The sequence below is a fragment of the Coturnix japonica genome, chromosome Z, assembly GCF_001577835.2.
Source record: "Coturnix japonica isolate 7356 chromosome Z, Coturnix japonica 2.1, whole genome shotgun sequence".
Classification (NCBI taxonomy): Eukaryota; Metazoa; Chordata; class Aves; order Galliformes; family Phasianidae; genus Coturnix; species Coturnix japonica.
In genome coordinates, this window is record NC_029547.1 from 29,524,675 (window position 1) to 29,544,792 (window position 20,118).

Here is a 20,118-nt window from a genome sequence, read left to right on the forward strand (position 1 = left end):
TGTGCTGGAACTAATATTGCTTGTAAAGTGTAGGTCTGCTTCCCAGAAGGAAAGGCTGATTGGGAACAAATGGAAAGAAAACATATCGAAAGTATAAAGTGTAGTTTCTATTCCTGAGATTGACTCTAATTTAGTCATACAATGTGTGGTTTTCATTAACTCTTGTGAGGTCAAACTTGTAGTTCTATTAGGCTATTGTGTGTCTTACATGACCATTGCTTTTAGCTGTTTCTAGTCATGGGCAGAGAAATCTGAGAAAAGGAGCAATCTGTTTATGTCTATAAAAAAGTGAGAAACTGATTGAAGAGGAAATTAAGTGAGAAAACTATAATGAAGCCAAATGGTGGAGGTGAACAGAGGAACTCAAGTCTTCTGTTTTAGAAGTTAATAAGGGTTAAGATTTTTTAATTTTTTTTTTTCTTTTTCAGAGAAATGCTGTGTTATTTATCTATTCTAGGTGACCTCAGTTGAGTTTCTTGATAACAAATTAAGTGTTTATCTTAGCATACTTTTAGGTTCTAGAAACTTGGGAGAACAGGGAAGCAGTGTAATCGATAGCCATCAGAGTAGCAATTTTCCTTTTATGTTATACATTTTTTTCATTCACATTCTGCTTTTTTTTAAGATTAAAGGCTTGTAAAAGTAGCCTAAAATGCATCCTTGTGATTTTTTTTTTTTTTTAATCTAGCTGGCTGTTTGGCAATTTTTATTTATTAATTTCGTATTTGATGATAGCCTGTGTTTAGTAGACTTGATATTAGCCCAATGCATGCTTTATGTACATATGCTTTGCTTCCTTTCTTTCTCCTTGACTTCAACATTGCTGATTTTTGTGTCCTATATATTTATGGAGTTAACACATTATGATTTTAATTTTCGACTGCATCAATATTGGTGCTTCCAGTAATACTACTGTATTATATTAAGAATACACCTCTGCAGAATAACAGGTTAGTTAGTGAAAAATAGAAACCTGGAAAAGCTTTAAACTGACCTTTGACTCTAGGAAACTTTCTTCATTGGATTTTTGTAAAGCATTTTTTTCTTACTCTCATTTCAGAATCTTTTCTGAAGCTTTTATATGATATAAGTTAGAGCATTTGTTAGACTTATATACTGTCTGCTTTGAAAGAAAAACTTAAGAGCTTTGCATAGCAGAATTTAATGTTTAAGTACGTATTCCATATATATTGTAAACTCATCATATATTGATTGACATCCTACTACTATTAGAAGTTCTTGAAACTGATATAACAAAAGGCAGTCTTGTTTGAATAACCTTATTCTTTGCTGCTGCACGTCACACTGTGCACTCTTACAGTTGTCAAAAGAAAATTCTACATTGTTCAAACTGTTTATTCAAGATAATTACTCAGTATGTTTTTTAGTGTCAAGAAGGTAATTCTTACTATAACATAGGTTTTATTTATTGTTGTCTTCTGCATGTTCTCAATTTTTATTTTTATTTTTTTTTTTTTGTTATAAGAAATCTAACATGTAGTTATTCTGTTTCTGTCTTTTTAAGGGTGACAAAGAATTTGTGTGGTCTCTTTGGAAGCGTCTCCTGGCGTCAAATCCAGACCTTACACAAGCTATCAGTTTAGCAGTGGCAAGGTGAGTTTAAACATCTAAAAATTTTTAAAAACAAATAAAGAAAACTGCTGATACTACATCCATGTTTTTAATTGGGAAAAATGCATGATTTAAAGAAGTGTTACAAATACTGTACATATATGCATATCTATTATTGAGCTGTGTCAAAAGTACTTAGAACACGTTGCTAGTTTCCTTTCTTGATTTAAGACTGGGTTATAGTTCAAAATCTGTTGAATTAAACTCTTAAATTATTAATTTACTGCATATTTGAATTTCCTGAAGGAATAACAGAGGGTGATAAGACACATTTTCTGTTATCATATGTAGATAAATATTCTGTTATCATATGTTAGATAAATCAGGTGTACAGATTGTGTTTATTGTTATGTCCGGTTCCTGCTGAAGAAGTGAAAGGCTAAGACATGGTAAGCGAAGAAATGACTATGCAGTTTAAATATCTTTTTCTGAGCATACTAGTGCTGACAATATTTTCATGTTACCTACTTACAAGCAACTGACTGCTATGAGTTTTAATAAACAAAGTATATAACTATTTTAGAATGCTAATATTTATAGATTTAGGATTTCTGTAGACCAAAGTGAGGAAAAATATGAGTGAGAAGATAATGTGATTGTCAGAATTTCCTGTTTTATCTCAGGGTGCCATGATGATCCCTCTTAAAAAGTAAAAGAGTAAAAGAGTAAGTGAATTTCATTTTGAAGATGTATTTAAAGTAAAGCATTATGTTCTTTAGCAAGGAGCATGTTTGCTATGGTGCTGTACTATAGAGAGTAAAGTTCATTCTCTTCTTTGTATAACACAGTAAAACATTCTGCCAAAAACATGATGTTTTTACATTACAGCTAATATGCTGTAGCATTCATATCCAGGGAAAGAAATGGACACTTCACGTGCATGTAGTTTATGTTAAAACAGCCTTACCTGAGTGTTCAGATGACATCATCACCTGCAGTGGTGTCAGCTGATTCTGTTTGTGTTGGGACATTTGTCTGCAGAGGAGAAGTAGCTCAGTTATTAGGATAGTATTTAGATACTACCTTTGCATTGCTTGTGTATTTTGATTTGGGAAGTTATTTAAGCATGTTTACGATGATGGCAAAATGTAAATCTGTTCCTAAATCATTTCAAAATACTTATTCTAACCAATTAGTTCTGGGATGAAATTTGATTAAGCCTTATTGAGGTGGTAGTTTTAGTATTCTTTCTCCAGGTATCAAAAGACAAAACATTTGTGTTCTCATTAAGGTTTTTGCATAGTTGTATGTATCCTCTCTTCTTTCAGAAGAATGCTACCACTCTAGAAAATATCACATGATCTCAAAGCTATACATCTATATTTTATCATTCTTCTGCCAGAGTTATGAAATAAAGAAGGAGGAAATTAGTTCCTCAGCATCTTTTGAGGTGATATCTTCATCAAAGAAAATCTTAGAATAGATCTGTATATAATGCATTCAGTATATAGAAGCATCGTTAGTGTTGACTTGAACTTTGGATTTGCTTTGATTTGACAGATGGTGCAATAGCATAGTTGTCTTGTTTATTTATTTATTTATTTATTTATTTTTATTATTGATGTAGCTTCCTGTCTTTTGCCCGAGAATGGTTTAACTGCTTCTTTGGAACAAATAATGAGTCTAAATGAATCTAAAGATTCACTTTACTTTTGAGTCTTCTGTACGACCAAATTACAGCCCTGCATATTCTCTTAACGTTTTCAGTTACGGCTTTCCATAATCACTCTGAAGATTTTCACACTCTTCTGTTTCATGATCTTCATACTCTTTCAGCAAAAATTTGTCTTCTTCCCTGCCTTGTAGCAGAATGTACAATTGTGGTATCATGACAGTTTATCTTAGTTCATAAATGTTGATTAAATATCTTGGTAGTTTATAACCATCACAGTGTTTGGTCAGGGAAGTTTAGCTTTCTCATTTTGTTAATTTAGCAAAGATAGGTGATTTTAAAAGGGAGAGAACTGGGTTATTTAGTAATGGTTATAAGCAAAATGCTTCCTAAAGCAGGTCACTCAGCTCAAAGCCTTTTATGTGTACCACATAACTTATAAAATTGACATCAGGACTTGGTCTCAATGGTACTTTTAGATCCTTTCCAACTCAAGATACTCTACGCGTGATTCCCTGATCATATCTAGTAAAAACAAAAACAACAGCAAAAGCAAAAACCAGCTCAACTCTTCTTTAACTCATCTGTAATAGGAAAAAGATTTTGTTCTTTTTATTAATGTTTTCCAAGTTGAATTCCAAGTTGATTTCCATCTATCATTGACTTAAGTGATTTTTGAAGTAGATAAAAACAGAATTAAATGAATTCAGAACTTTTGCTGACTCTGCTTGGGTTTGTGTGAATACTGCAAATGTTTGTATAACTTCATTTTTCAGTGTGTTGTATTTATTAAAAATTCCATCACCAACAAGCTTTCAGTGCCAGCTTCAGACTGTCTGAGAACAGAATCATAGAATGGTAGCTGTTATGCAATGGGGAGCTTGTCTGGCTGCCTTACTCAGTTCTGACGGTTTATCTGTAGCAGTTCATTTTTCCTTCTCAGTCTGCAGAACTGTGAAGGGGTTCTACAGAGACACCTCAGGCTTTGAGGCGGACTTTTTCCTCTTAGCCTTTGTCATGGCAGTTTGCCATTTCTCATCACTGTTGTCTTCCCCTCTGACTGGATGTGCTGGTGGAGTATTTTGGGGCTGCTTGCCCCTGGGTTGTGGATTCAATGAGGATTGTGTTTGAATCCAGCTGTCTCTCTCCATTTATGCCTCCCTTACAGTATACAGCCTTTTGATAGTCTCCTGCAGCTCAGTCATCTGTCACAGGAGATCCTCTACCTTGGCACATCTTATGCAGGTGAGTTTTCCACTCCTCTGCTCCAGGAGCAAGGTCCAGGCACTTCCCACAGATCACCATCTGCACAGATGCTTCTTCCTTCATCAGCTCTGGAGGATGGAGGCATTGGTCATGACCTGTGTAGATGATGCATACGCCCCTGCCAGAGTTGCAGCCTTAGCTTGGTGTTGAGTGCTCACTAATCTGTCTCAAGGGTTGGGTGGAATGAGTGCCCTTCACTTCTGCAGCTGTTAGAACCTGTGAGAGCTACTTCTACATGTGATGCTCATGCTCTGTTTGCCTGCCTTGTGCTTGGTTGGTAGCAGCTGATCCCTGAGCTTCTTTGAGGGGTGTTGGCATGGTCTCAATCTGCCCTGGCAGCACCCACGCCTTGCTGTAGGGTTGCTTTCCTTTCTTGGTGTTTCCCAGACAAAGGAAACCCCTGCAGCCTCCTTGTACATTGAGACTGGTTGCTCTGGTTCAGGCCAGGATGGCTCAGAAGCAGTTGTTCTTGATGACTGAGCCAGCTACCTACTGGAAAAAGATTATACTCTAAGAAAGCATGGTCTTTCTGTATCTTAGATCACATGTAATTAATCCATCAGTATTGTTGCATGGATTTCATTTTTCAAGTTAGTGAAATGAGCAGGCAGACTTCCTTTAGGAGGCTACAGTAATGAGTAAGAACATGTGAGGGTGAAAGAACAGAGTGTTAACTTAAAACGTTGTACACCACAGATGTATAATGAGGAAGAAAAAAAGTAATGTATGTAGTCTGTTCCAGAAGTAATGCCTTTTCTTAAATCATTCTGGCCCACGACCGCAGAGGTAGATGGTGGTGGTAAGGCAGTAGAGCCTGAACCTTCCCGCCACTGTTCTGTTACATGTTTTTGCCATGTGACAGATGACAGCAGAAGGGCAGTCTAAAACAATGGTGTCTGACGTGGAAGTGCGCGTGAAGCAAAGATGTGGAACTGAATTCCTCCATGCAGGAAAAATGGCACTCAATGACATTTATTGATGCTTTTCAGCAGTGGTGATGCTTTTCAGCAGTGGTGATGGAAGTAGTGGGTCACCTCTGCTAGACTGTGGCTTGCAGGCTCTCATGCAGTGGTGGTGAAAACGCATAGTTTATGGTGACTATGTTGACAAATTGTGTTTTGTAGCTGAGAATTTTTTCTATCATATAGTGTTGTTTTACTCTTTTTGTTTGTTGTAGTTTCCATGTAAGTAAGCAGGAGGCTTTACTTTTGGGGCAGCCTACTCTGGTTATTGTGTTGGCAATACTAGCTGCGTAGTCAAGTGAATTTTATTAGTAGCATTAATTTATATTTGTAATGTTAAACTACTCCTTATCTTTTTCTGAAATAAACAAAAAAAAACTTAGAAGGCATAATTTGGGGGATGTAGGAGGGAATTAACAGTAGGTTTCCATTATCTGTGTGCTATCTTGAAGTGCTTTCGTGGTCCTAAAATAGAAGTTCACCCACCCTATAACTGTTAAAATGTAACTGGTGCCTTTTTATGTCTATGCTGTTGATTCTGACAATACACCAATGATATTCTGCTTTTCAGCAGTCTTTGCAGTTCTTGCTGGATAACTGTAACTCTACTCCCATTTTAATATTCAGATATAAACAAAAAATTATCTTTACTGTGCAAATGAGAAATGCCTTTGGGATATGTAAAAGCCTCCAGGTATTCTCAAACAAGCCATTGTAAAAGTACATCTCATGTTAGTATACTTTCCAGCTACTTTAAATACTATTGATCTCGGTATTATGTAAAGAGCATGCTATTTCTAGCTCACTGCCTTTTGAAATATTCACTTTTTTTATGATAATTTTTTTTTTCTTTTTTTGTTGCTTAAAAGTACCTTTTGCAGGTAAATATGTATATAAACTCAAGAGTTCAAGATCAGATAAGAGCATTGAATTGCTTAAAATACTGTGTTAAACTTTCAGAGATCTCTGTAAGACTTTGATGTTACATGAAATCTTGATAGGTAAACTGATTCTGATTTTCCTCTAGGACAGCTGACTGCCTTTCTTCTGAAAGGTGGAGACAGACTGTGGCAGTGATACAAAACTTGGTAGATTTTGATGGATATTGTATTACATTAGATGATATTGTTGCGTTAGCTATGTTTTTCTACACCTATTCCTACTGTACTGTCTTGCAAGACTTCAGTGAAGAGTGGGAATGAGTATAATGTTTGCCATTAGGACAGCCTAACATTGTCATGCCAGCAACAGGTAGAATTTTGTTGTTGCTGGGGTGTTTCATCTTTCTAAAGGTGTACAAATAGAATAGAACAGGGCTGAGGAGCAAATGATCAGAAACATACATAGAAATTTTTGGAAGGGTTATCAAAGGAACATAGGCTATGTTTTGCTGTATCTGGTGGATAGCAAAATATTGAAGAAACGTGTAAAATAAGGTTGGTATAGATTCCTCACTGGTTGAAGATGTGTAGATGACTAGAAATTAGTACTTCTTATGCGGAATGGTAAGGTAATGCTTTGTATGAGCAAATATAGATTGCTGATTTCAATTGAAAAATAATTTTTAAAAGGTAACCTGCATCTTTTGAAGGAATGGTAAACAACATGCAGAAACCACATTTTTTACTCTTGTGCCCATTAGTAGGCAACAGAATGACAGAACTGGGAAGTAAAGAAGTTCTAACGTGTTCTTGAAGGCTGTAACTGTTTTGTCATTGAGTTTAAAAATAAAGTGGACTCCCTAGTTATTATCACTCAATAAAGTGGATGGAATAATAGAGCATAAGGGTACAACCTTTCTATCTAAGGTCAAATAATTGTGATTGTCTACAGTTGATGAAAGTTTAATATCCTATTTCATTAAAAATTCTCAGAACATTGAACATAAGTCAACATTCCATGGAGAAGAAAGTATTATGCAGCTTGCATGTGTGCATATCTGCATATCGGAGCACAAAATATTGACATGATAATTGCAGTCAAGCCTGATTGAACAGTAGCCTCTGGGAATTCAGCTGGTGTTGTACCAACTGGATGGCTGCTCAGGACACAGTTTGAAATGCAAGGTGCAAGTTAGCACTTTATTCAGCACAGGCAGGCATCATTTAAAAATCCTTGGGGGAAACCCTGTTGATGTGCAGATGTTAAAGCAGTCTGTTCTGAAGTGCTGATATTTTAAACACTGTAAGAGGGTTGTGTATTTTAGATGAAAAATGTTTGCAAAATTATTAGGGAAGAATGTTACTCTATTTTCTTTACTGCTGTAGTGTAAGAACATTTTTAGTACTCTATGTGTGTTGACTAAAATATGAAACACAAATAAATAATCTAGTGAATTAATTTAGAAATGCAAGAAATTACATATCTTCAATGATATTTTTTAAAAATTTTGATATGTATGATATAACATAAAACTGATAACAAACACAGCTTCATAAATAATTTACTAAGAAAATAAATTTCTTTGTAGAATTTGTTTATAATTAGACATTACATTATTTTTGTGAAGAAACTAATATAGTCTTAGGCTAGTTTTGATTCAGAAATTTCCTGCAGATATGTGCTGTCAATTTTAGTTTAGTTTAGGTGTTGTTTTTTTTTTTCTTCTAAATTCTTTGAAAGCACATTCTGTAATTGTTGAAGTAAAAGGAAAAAAGAAAAAGAATTATGTGTCAAATAAAATATGAAGTTTAAGGATCTTCTAAGATCTTTCCTCATCTCAGTTGGTGCACTGTCACATTAAGGTTTCTAGTTGAAAGTTTAAGATGTAGGCTCTGTTTCTTCAAACCAATAATTTTACAGCCAGAGGTATGCAACTGTACACAGAAAATTACAGTATTGGTGCCATATTCTCAGTAACACTGGCAGTGTGTGCTATATACCTTCACTTTGCACATGGGTCATTCATTTTCTATTTAATAATAACACTGGATATATGCACTTTTATAAATATGCAATTGGAAATGTAAAGACCAGGAGAAATAACAATCACATTGAATGGTGTATCAAACCAGTTCATTATAACTTTTAAAAAATAGGAATATTTCCAGATGTTTTTAAAATTTTTTGTTGGATAAAATATATATGGTGCTAAGCTTTAATATTTGTTGTTCTTCTATCATGGATCTCAAAGTTTGAAGAGTAAGCATAAGTTTTTTCGGTTTGTATGGCAAAATCTTTAGATTGTTAGCCTTTTAAAAATCCCACTATTTATAAAAATAAAAGGAGACATGTGAAACCTGTGAACAGTAATTCCAATTTTTTATTAGTTAGAATCATTTTTATTAAGTAGATATCAAAAAGGCATAATTGTATATACATTTTATTTTTTCTAGTCAAATGATTAATTGCCTGATTAAGATCTGCATTAGCATCAAAGGTGCCTTTCCTCCCAGAATACTTTCATTGCAAATTGTAGGAACTGTGTTGTCTTGTAAACTTCCTCAAAGTTTTTAGTTTTGAAAACCTTGGCATTTTTTGTATTTCTTATTCTGTTTTCACACCTCATTCATAACTGTTTCCTTATAGTCTAATGTTTCATTTTTGACAAGTCATTAATAATGGTCCAAACCTCAAAAATATCCTGTCCTGTTGTGTAATGTATCATGTAACACAGGAAAAAATCATAATAGGAAGAATGTTAAACATTATTTCCTTGGTTTCTTCATTTTTGTGGAAAACTGATTCTAGATAGTCTATGTAGCTAAATACAGCTGTGTTGAACATTTAAAGTAGGTAGTACTCATGGGAAAACTGATTGGAGTGTAAAACTTGTACAAATTGACAGCCTCTCTTCATTCCATTTTTCATCCTAGAGAAGTCTGGAAATATTCTTAGCTCACATCATTATTGCTCATCAGTGGTTCTAATTAGCTAAACAGGAGTTTGTCTCAGTCATAGATCATCATCAGCTTCTTGACAGTGCCTGATTTTTTTCCCCATATTGCAATGGACCTTTTTTAATATGTTGGAAATTCATAACGGCTCAATTAATAAAGTCAGTTGATGATTTTTATTCATATTTCTAAAAAGTAGGAGGGTATTATTTCATTTCTTGTCTAATATAATTTTAATGCATGAAAACAAATAGAAGTATGATATGCAAGTTTTGGTCATATTACCTTGAGGGGGTCTGTGGGGAACTGTACCATAATGAACACTGGAAATTATTCTGTGCCACCAGGAGGAGCTCCTGATAAAGTTCCGTGGAAGATTGCAATTTAAGCTTTAGTGTTCTGAAGGCATCCATTGTGTTCTTACAATTTTAAAGTTATTATTTTTAAAGCTGTGTGTGATAACTAGTGCACCTATTTTGTGAGGTGTTACATAGCTAATTATCATGAGATATAGGAAAAAAATGCAATCAGTTTACATTAGGCTTTTCATATTGATGATGATGATGGATCTGTATTTACAAACGTTGTTCCTTGATAGCTTTGTTCAAAGGGCTGTTTCACTGAGTATCAACTAGATAGAGAAAGTTCTGAGTTTAATTAGAAATGAACCTTGAAGATCTAGGTCATTTGTGTGTATTTACAAACATAGGCATGTTTTTTCTTAAGCACTTTTTTTTTTCTTTTTTATTCCATTCTCTCTGGTTCAGCCCTTTATTCCTATAAGCCTATTTCATACAGGCTTGTCCTAAATTTACAGAGCCCTATAAATTCTTCAATGCTGATAACACATCTGAATTTGCTATGTGAATTGTTTTGGAGATACGAAGATAAGTTTGTTCTTTTGCTTTGTTCTTGGCTTGTTTATGTACTTTCTTCCCCTTCTCTCTTTAAAACGAAGATACACCTGTGGAATTTTTTGAGGCTTGCTTTGAGAAATCTGTCATGACCCATAAGAGTTTTTGGATCAATTAATCCATCAGAAAACAGATTTAATACATTTTGAAGTGATGATTGTGTTGCTGAGATAAGAGGTTAATTAGTTAGTCAGCATTTGTGATTAATTTTGCTTGGTTTTGTAAAAAGCTGACTTTCTGAGAGAAGGTAGTGGTTAGAGAAGTTGAGAAGGCAGTGGCCGATTGTGGATGGCAAATGACATGAGAGTAGTGAAAACAATGATTTAATTTAAAAATGCATTATAAAAACAGCTGAACTAAAATGGGGTAGGAAATATATCAGTGTTGGAACAGTGGATCTGATATTTCAGTCAGCAGTTGAAGTCAAGGTACATTTGAAGGCAAGAGGCAGTGTTTTCAGTGGTTTCGGTGGGTTTATGGTTGGTATTCTGTTTGCTATGTCATTACTGCTCCAAGTACTTCATATTAGAGGCCTTCTTTTATTTTCAAAACTTTAAAAGATTTAAGATCAAGCAAAATAGTTATACATGTTCTATAATTTTCTCGGATCTTAAGTTTTTTTACTTTTCTAGTAGTTAATAACTGAAGTAACTTGGAATACCATAGTATCTACAGTTTAGTTAGATTTATATGGGTTAATGAATTCATCATAGTGTGTGGTGCCTGTAGAGGAACGTATCTCCCAAAATATTTGGATTTTGTGTACTGCAGGTAATTTTTTGGAAAAATAGAAATAGCTGTTATCTGTTAAGGACCACGTAGCAGGGAAGTTCAGTATGAGGAAGCAATGGGGATTTTAGGCTGGAGCACACTTCTGACTCATTAAAGTTGAATAATACTGTATAGTACCTGTCATAAGCAACAGACATGTTTCAGGAGCACGCAAGCTCCAAACATTTGAGATTTTTCTTACATACACCTAATTTTGTAAGTGATTTTGCATATAATGATCTGTAAAGGTTTATAAACTTTTCAGATATTTTGTTTTTTAAAACCTGATTGAGAAGTTCTTGAATTTTAGTGTTGTTGGTTTAGCCTTGGTGGGTTGCTGAGCCCCACACAACCACTTGCTCACTCTTCTGCAGCAAGAGAATGGAATCAGAAGAGTTAAGTGAGAAAGCTCATGAGTTGAGTTTAGGTAAAGAGCTGTGGGCAAGCAAAGAAGAATGAAGAATTCATTGACTGGTTCCCATTTGCAGGCAAATAGTTATTTCCTGGAAATTAAGTCTTCATCACTTGTGATGCTTACTTGGGAAGACAAACACTATAACTCTGAACGTCTTCCTCCGTCTTCCCCCCAGCTCTTATTCCTGAGTGTGACATCATGTGGTATGGGATATTCTTGGGTCAGTTTGAGTCAGCTTTCCTGGCTGTGCCATCTCCCCAGTCCTGTTCCATCCTTGTTGGTGTGGCAGTGTGAGAAACAGAGGAGTCCTCGACTCTGTAAGCACTGCACTGGAACAACAAAACAAACAAACATCCAAAACCAACAAAAACAAATGAAATTCTGGAAAAGTGCCGTGTGAAATGCTAAGAAGAAAATTAACTCAGTCTCACTCAAAGTCAGTGCAAATAGTTAATTTTTACTATCAAGGTGGGTCAGTTTGCGTGTTGTGTATTGTGAGACTTACATATTCAATTTTTTCTCCTCCAGTGTATTTGTCCCTATTTTTTTCCTTCAAAATACCTGTAACCTTTGTAACCTTTGGGATAAATGAACTAAACTTTCTAATAGAGTGGGCTTCTGTAATTGCAGGCAACTTAGTCCAGTTTTAGTAAAGTTCAAAGAGAAACAGTGAAAAATTGTGTTTAATTATCTCTGGAAGTAATGCTTTATTTCCATGGAAACTACAACTGATATAAAGAGCAAAGTAATGCAGTTTGCTGGTACAAATTCTCAAGAACAAAACGCTGTTTTTCAACATAGTCACCACCATTGTCTTTCTGCCAGTGGTGATCAAGAGCCTGGATGCCACACTCTTAAATTTCTATGCCACTGGAAGTGATGCTCTGTTTCACAGCTGCTGTGATGGTGTTGTTGCTAGGAAAATGTTGCCCATGCAGTCTATCTTTCATTGGCCTGAACAGATGGAAGTCAGAAGGTGCCAAATCTGGACTATATGATGGATGTGGTAGGATAGTCCAGCCAAGATTGGCAGTGTGCTCCATGGTCTTCAAACTGATATGAGGTCTGGTGTTATCATGCTGCAAGAGAAAAGTTGTTGTCTTTTCTCACCTGACTCTAGAATTGGAGCCTTCAGCTTCATTAGTCTTGGTATATAAGTGATAAGAATTGATGGTTTGTCTAGGTTCCAGGAAATCCAGAAGGATCACCCCTTTCCTATTCCAAAAGACAGTGCACGTTACTTTACCCACTGAGGGCTGCGTCTTGAGCTTTTTCTTTGATGGGGAATTCACATGTCACCACTCTGTGGACTGCCATTTTGACTCTGGCTTGTAGTGGTGACACCATATCTCATCATTGGTAATAATGCAATCCAGAAAACAGTTACCTTAGCTTTGTATTCATTCAAGGGATCCTGAAAAACTTGGCATAGAGTGTTCTTTCTGTTTCTGTCGAGAATTTCTGGGACCTGCCTGGTATAAACTTTGTGGTATTCCAAAACGGCTGCTATTGTTTCCAATTCATTAAAGCCCACATTCAGCTCTGTAGGCAGTTCCCTGATCACAGTGTATCTGTTTGGATGAATTAACTGGTTGAGACACTCACCTTTTGATGTCTAACATGGTATGGCAGGGTTATCCAGAACATGGCTTGTCTTGCACGTGGTTGTTTCTGGTCCTGAAATGCACCACCTGCTGCCTCACTGTGCACACGTCCATTTTCACAAATGCTCAGCAAGAGTCAATGGATGCTAATGGTTGTAGTTTTTATGTGCAGGGAGGAATTCAGTTCTATGCTTTTGCTTCTTATGCACTTTCATGTCAGATACCATTTTTTTCAGACTGCCCCTCTGCTGCCATCTGTCACAAAGCAATAACTTACAGTGGAATGCTGGTAGGAAGGTTCAATCTATGCTGCTGTACCACCCACACCTACCCCAGAAATCATGGGACAACATAACAAAATAGAAGGCATTATTTTCAGAATAGCCCCTTTTCTTTCACTGTTTGCAGTTATGAGGCTTTGAGATCTCAGTCCCCAAAAATCTTGCAGTAAATACTGTTTTTTCTTAATTTTTTTTTTATTTTTTATTTTTTTAAGATCTGTCTAAAAGCCATAGAAATTATTTAGAAGTATATGGTATTAAAGAGCCTGTTGGGACAGTATACTTGAGCCTTTGAAGTCTTTGATAGAAGTAGAATGCACAGATAATAGAGAAGAAAACGAAATGACCATATGTGTACTATCTTTAATTTTCCATGGTACAAAATTCTGTGTTGCTTTAGTAGATTAAGACTTTTGCACACAGCTGGATATTGTTATCCACTTTTAATCGTATCCCTTCTGCCACTGAAAGGTTTCCGTTTTGTTACAGAAGTTGTGCAAATGGGATCTTTTGGCTGGGTGTCTTTTGAGGTGTTTTATGTTTAGCAATAATGGAAATTTAACTATATAAGGAGAGCAGGGATAATCTGAATGAATTTCTGCTTATATGTCATGTGTGGTAGTTGGGATGTCTGAATTTAGCCTTTCTTTCTTTCCTTTTTTTTTTTTTTTTTTTTAAAGGGGATACATTTCTCATATGCTTTGTCAGAGATGTCCTATGCTCTGGAGCACCTGTGTATCCCTACTGTGTCACCATAACTTTTCCTAAAAGTGTAGCCAGTAAGCACAACATTTAAAATAGTTAAGAAAAAGGATCACAGTGAGATGAGATGGATCTACACAGCATTAATAATTCATCAAATGATTTTTCGTAGAATACCGTGATCATGATTGTAGCCTTGTAGTTATAGACTGCATTGCTTTGCTCATTTCCATTAACCAATCTTCTCAGCCTTCCTTTCTTATCCTGGAAAAATTTTAGGCTCTACCCATGTGTAAGATGGTAATACTGTCATCTATGAAGTTCTAAAGGTTTGCTTTAGATGAAGAAATGCTGTCTAGTTCAGAAAAGGATGCCACAAATCTAAATTGCTTAATGTTACTGTATTGCCAAGGTAGGAATAATGTTTTGTTCAGTCTGTAGGCAAGTATACTTAATGCGTTTTGGGAGGAATGGGATAGCTAATTTTAGCTATTTCACAACATGCTCTAATACCTCTTCCTTCAGTTTCTTTCTGAAGAAAGTTGTGTTAGCTGTTTACAGATGTAATTTGCTGTCACTTGCCATATGCTCCCTGATTAATTCTGCAAGGCCTGTCAGCTTCAAATAATTTAATTTTCTGTGTTTTAAAATGACATTCATTATCAGGACATGAAAAATTCAAATGATTAATTGCAAATTGTGACTAATAAAGTGTCTTTTTTTATGTGTTTCTAGAGAAAAGCAGAAAGCTGAATTCAAGGACAGAAAGATATTAGAAATTTTGCAAGCTAAAGACAGCGAAATAGAAATCCTAGAACAGGTTAGTAGAGCATTTAAATAAAGCGGTTAAGAAAACTTTTCATTGCCATGAAATTTGTATTTCTTGAGATGTAAAAGTAGTTTGTGTTTTAATATGAATGTTGTGGGTGATTCAGAAATGATGCATTTTGAAAAAGTCTTTTAACTCTGAAGAGTTGTTCAAACAGTTGATGTTTAAATTTAAAAACTTTATGTGAGTTCTGAGAAGTTTTAGCAACTTCATGTTTCATTTTAGCATACCAGAATGACCTAAATTTGTGTTTTCAATTTTGACCTGGTTTAGGTCAAACTTAATAGACTTAATAGTGCTTTGGAACGAATTGCCATCCTGACAAATCCAGTAAGCAAAAATAAAACATTCCTAGAGTAATGAGGATTAAATACTTTGTATCTTAAAATCAATACAGCCGATTATCTTAGCTTTACTAACACATATGAGGAAAGGTTGAGGGAACTGGGCTTGTTTAGCTTAGAGAAGAGAAGGCTCCGGGGAGACCTCATTGCAGTCTTCCAGTACTTGAAGGAAATGTTTAAACAGGAAGGGAGAACCTGTTTACAAGTGTGGATAGTGATAGGACAAGGGGGAATGGTTCTAAACTGGGACAGGAGGTTTAGGTTAGAGATTAGGAGAAGTTTTTCACACAGAGGGTGGTGACACACTGGAACAGGTTGCTCAGAGAAGTCATGAATGCCCCATCCGTAGAGGAATTCAGGGCCAGGCTGGATGTGGCTGTGGGCAGCCTAGTCTAGTGGTTGGCAGCCCCACATATGGTGTGGGGGTTGAAACTAGATGATCATTGTGGTCCTTTTCAACCCACGCCATTCTATGATGAAATGTTAATCATTAATAATATTTTGTTGTTTTTTTTTTTCCTATTATTAGGCTATCATGACTGTAGATGTAACTTTAATGTTTCTAGTGCTTCTACACACATCGTATTTGGTATACAGAAGCACATGGCTAATCCTGTGGTTCTACCATATCCTTACCTGAAAGAAAATACCCGCAGAAGAAGCTTATGAGAGTGTGTGTGCTTTAATGTGCTTTTAAAGAGGACTTCTGTGGCAGCGTTTGAACCTGTGGAGTAGGACTCCATGAGATTGTTGTCTAAATTTGCAGATCAACTTTGCAAACTAGAATTGAAATTTGTAAGAAATATGAAATTGTTTGTGTACCATGTAATTATGATCTGTAAGTGGAGAGAGGCTTGAAATAACTAGTATCAAGGAAAAGATGCTACTAAAGGAGGGATAGCTTGACAGTACAGTGGGAAGCATTAAATGGTGTAGAGAATGGAAGCTACTTTTTTGGTGATTGTGGCAGCTGAAACATGTTACGATAAAATGATTTCACAGTTTCCAGTAGTGTGTCATTGATGGGATTGTGAAATTTGATGTCAGATGCTAGTGCTGTACATAAAAGCTATAAACAGTGGTGGTAGCATTCTGACCATGCCTCGTGTAATTGCTGAAGTGCCAGTTTTTTCTGAATTTTTGAATTATTCTTGGTGTTTTGGAGCCAGCAGGCTTAGAAAGCAAAGTAATGAAAATCATTCTGTTTTGTCTTTCTGGATTTGTTCTTTGTTCATCTAAGGAGAAAATATATTAGTTTTGTAATTAACATGCAAATATATTGCTTATAGAAGTGTCAGTTTTGACATTAATAACAGTGGAAATTCTGTTTTGTGAAGTACAGAGAGCAACAGTTCAAGCTTACATGTTGCAGTCTACCAATCTGCTACCTCTGGAAAGGTGTGATTGTCAGTCATTTTATCTTGGTTTTACCTTCCTCCTCATGTATCGCATAAAGATTTCGGTTGCAACAGTAACATTTTTGTAAGAATATTATTTTAGTATTTGAAATTGAATTTGAGTGGCCACTTGTCAACTGATTGTACAAGTCCATGAAGACTATAGGGTAAAAAAAACCAAACAAACACAAACAATGATTCTTGTAGATTTATGTGTGTGTAAGTTGGTGTTTCTGACATAAAATTTTGAAAGAATACATTAATGTAGCACAAACTATTAGTTGAGTAGTTGAGAGGACAGGGTGGGAAATGAAATTCAGTATTTGCTGTTCATTAAATTGATAGATTAAATATCTTCATCTGTTTATCTTAGATGATGAAATTATAGATGAAGTAAAGTAGCAATAAACATTTTTGGTTTTGTCCTTAAAACACTTTTGATTAATCAGGTTTCAATTTTGATCCAATAGAACTAAAGCTGATGTTTTTGTCCTAGACCTTGTAACATTTCAAAATCTTATCAAGTGATTATACTCCAGAGTGGTTAAAATAGTACTAGCTTGCCTCGTTATGTCTACTTGAAATTCTTCATCTTCTTGTGCCAATCTATATTAAAAGCTTCCTTAAGGGGTTCAATTGAAAGAAGAATCATATTGCCTTCAAGCATTATTTGTTGCTAATAGTTTTTGTCTGAAGTTATGTATCTTCACTTGATTACTTTTCTTTTCAATAAAATGCTGCTATTATAAGACAAACATATACATTTGTTATTGCCTTTTTAACATTTTATTTCCAGTTGCATATAGTATTGCTTATTCTTGTGTAATGAGGGACATGAGAATAATTTCAGTAGTAGGGAGTTCAGATGATTGTGTCAGCAGTGAAGAGATTATGTGGAGTTTATGAACTTAGCAAGAAAGTTTCTCTGGTGAATGAGACCTACAAATACTGCAATCAAACATGTACTTAGTACATGTACTTATGCCTGCTTTGGCGAAACAATTTTTTTTTTTTTTTTACATTCTAAGGTTAGTATACTTCTGAGAAGGTGGAGCTGAATTTTATTTGCCCTTGGGGGACACTGTTGATGAAGATTCTTTTCATGTATCAGGATTTTTATTTGAAATACAGGGAGATTTCCTCAAGTTCAAGACAGGAGTACTTGAAAGTACTAGAAAGAATGTTGTACCCTTTAAGTTTAGTTACCACCAATATGAATCTGCTGACCACCTTTAAGAAGGAATTTTCAGAAGAGTTGGTCATAGCAACAGCTGTTCTTCATTTCCTACACCTGATATGGCAATGTTGATGTATGTGAGTGTAATGAAATACTGCTGTGTTAGGAATAAATGCTTTTAGGTGTCCTTTTCTGCAGATCTCACAGTCACATGCAGTTCCAGGGACAGAGACTTGAATTGACCTTCTGCAGGCCTTGCAGGTGTGGGGGGAAAAAAAGAACCAGTTTTCTCAAGATCATGTTCTGCAATGAAGAGAAAAGCTCAGCTTAGTACATTATTGGTTTTGATTTGAAATTAGTGGGATGAAAGAAAGAGGAGGGATTTTCTACTGCTTGGCCTGGAGGGCTGGACTGCTACTTTGCATTATTTAAAACATAGCTGCTAAGTAGAGAAGATGGAGTAGAGAAAGAATCAAAGGTTGGGCTGTGCTGTTTTACTGTACAGTGTTATAGATTCTATAGAAAATCTAATCTGACCTGGTGTTGAGACCCACCAGACAAAAGAGGGAAGGGTTAAGGTGATTTTATTGGTGATATGGAAAAATTGACATGTAGATTGCTTTGTCATCATTGTAGTTACCTTAAGAGCTGCCCTTAGAGGGAAACAGGCATGTTTTCAGCATTGTTGCTTTATTTCTGAATTAAAAGCGTGTTCTTGTGAAAAGGTTCCTCTAAGTGGAAGGAACTTGTGACTCTTCTGTCAGAGACAGCCAACCTGTTTATAGCAACTGCCAGAAGCGGAATTTGGCTTCCACTGTGTACTAAAACACAGCCGTTGGCAACACTTGCGTTACATATGAGCAGCAGAGGGTAGGGAGTAAAGGTAAGGAGTGAAGAGAGTAGTATAACTTTGTTTCTTATGAGTGAGCAAAAGTAAGCTCTGCAGGACAGCTGTTATGAGAAGCTCAGTTGGAAAGTGGAGGTGCATATAGTGTTTAGTTGGTACTGTTGTATAGTTTGTTGTCAATAAATAGTTATTTTGCTGCTAGTGAAAGTGAGATGCTGGAGTTGCAAGGCTACAATATGTCACTACATGAAGTCCTGCTGTATTTCCAGCATGTGTTGAAATACTGAGAAATTCTGTTGAGTAGTGCACTTAAGAAAGCAAACTTTGCTGAAGACACCAAATTAATCATATCAGACAAGCCTCAAGAAGACAGTGGGAAACAGTGTTTGTAATGAATTATACTCTATGAACCTTCCTTAATCTGTGGGTCAGGTGAGAATTCAATTGCAAGACCTACTAGTGACACAGGAGCTGCAAAATGATGTAATCTACTCATATTTCTGACCTGCTTCTCTGTTAAATCATTTTACCTGATATTTTTGAAATGGAAGTGCTGTAAAGGATCTCCCTTTCTTCTTCCAACTGCAAAAAAATAAAAATAAAAATAAAAATCTGCCTTGTTTCTCCAGCATGCAAAGGGTAGGTAAAAGTATTTGAACAGATGACAGAAGAGATTTCTTTCTTGTATACATCTTTAATTTACTGTATTTTAATTCAGATCTATTGCTGGTAGAAACAGAAGAGCAAAAATTCTTATTAATGATGGGATTGGATTTGCTGATGTCTTTTGGCAGTTTCATACTTCTTTTACTAGGTAAATAATGTTTAATTTTTGAGAGTCTTAGAAAGCACAGAACAGAATAAAAACAAATGTTTGATAGAAGGGAAATTTAGCAGTCTCCTGCACTTCAGTTCTCTTCTCCTTGCTGTTTTTTGTTTTTTATTTTTTGTTTTTTATTTTTTTTATTTTTTTATTTTTTTTTTTCCTTTAAGCTTGTTACAGCTTAAGGGCAAATATGAAAAATAGGAATTAATAATGAGATATGTATAATACTGTTGCACGAGTTACATTTTAATCCACTATACACGTCAGTTGTGTTTTTTCTTCCCCTTGTTTTTCCTGGCCTTGTCAGGAGTCAAGTTCTAAGTTGAACAGGTATCTGAATACAGTCATTCTTTGTTAAGGCCAAATTTTTAAATTTGTAAAGCCAATTAATTTTGTCAGCATTTTAGTTTTGGAGTTATATGGAGTAAAAAATAGCTGCATTTTGTACCATAAACGGCTATCGTCAGTTTTGACTATGGAAGGACAGCATAGAGATTGCAAAATACCACGTATGCCATCTATAACAAACAGCATGAAGATGTAGAACTTCTGTTTGTCCTGCATCACAAAATAAAGACTGGATTTCTTTTGTTTGATTCTGATTTATTCTTTATTTTCTTTTTGTGGAAAGACTACTATCTGAATATGGTTGGTATTATTATATGTTAAATGTGGTTCTAAGTGTTCAATTTTAGAAAAATAA

The 20,118-nt window shown here is 35.3% G+C and overlaps 1 protein-coding gene across 7 annotated transcripts in view; it reads left to right on the top strand.

Moving 5' to 3' along the window:
• Positions 1 to 20,118, top strand: part of CNTLN (centlein) — a 174,961-nt gene that overhangs the window by 14,550 nt on the left and 140,293 nt on the right. For all 7 annotated transcript variants that reach the window (XM_015849049.2, XM_015849050.2, XM_015849052.2 and 4 more), the window contains exons 2-3: positions 1,526 to 1,614; positions 14,731 to 14,815. In XM_015849049.2, the coding sequence (XP_015704535.1) occupies positions 1,526 to 1,614; positions 14,731 to 14,815 (174 nt within the window). The remainder of the gene's footprint in view (positions 1 to 1,525; positions 1,615 to 14,730; positions 14,816 to 20,118) is intronic.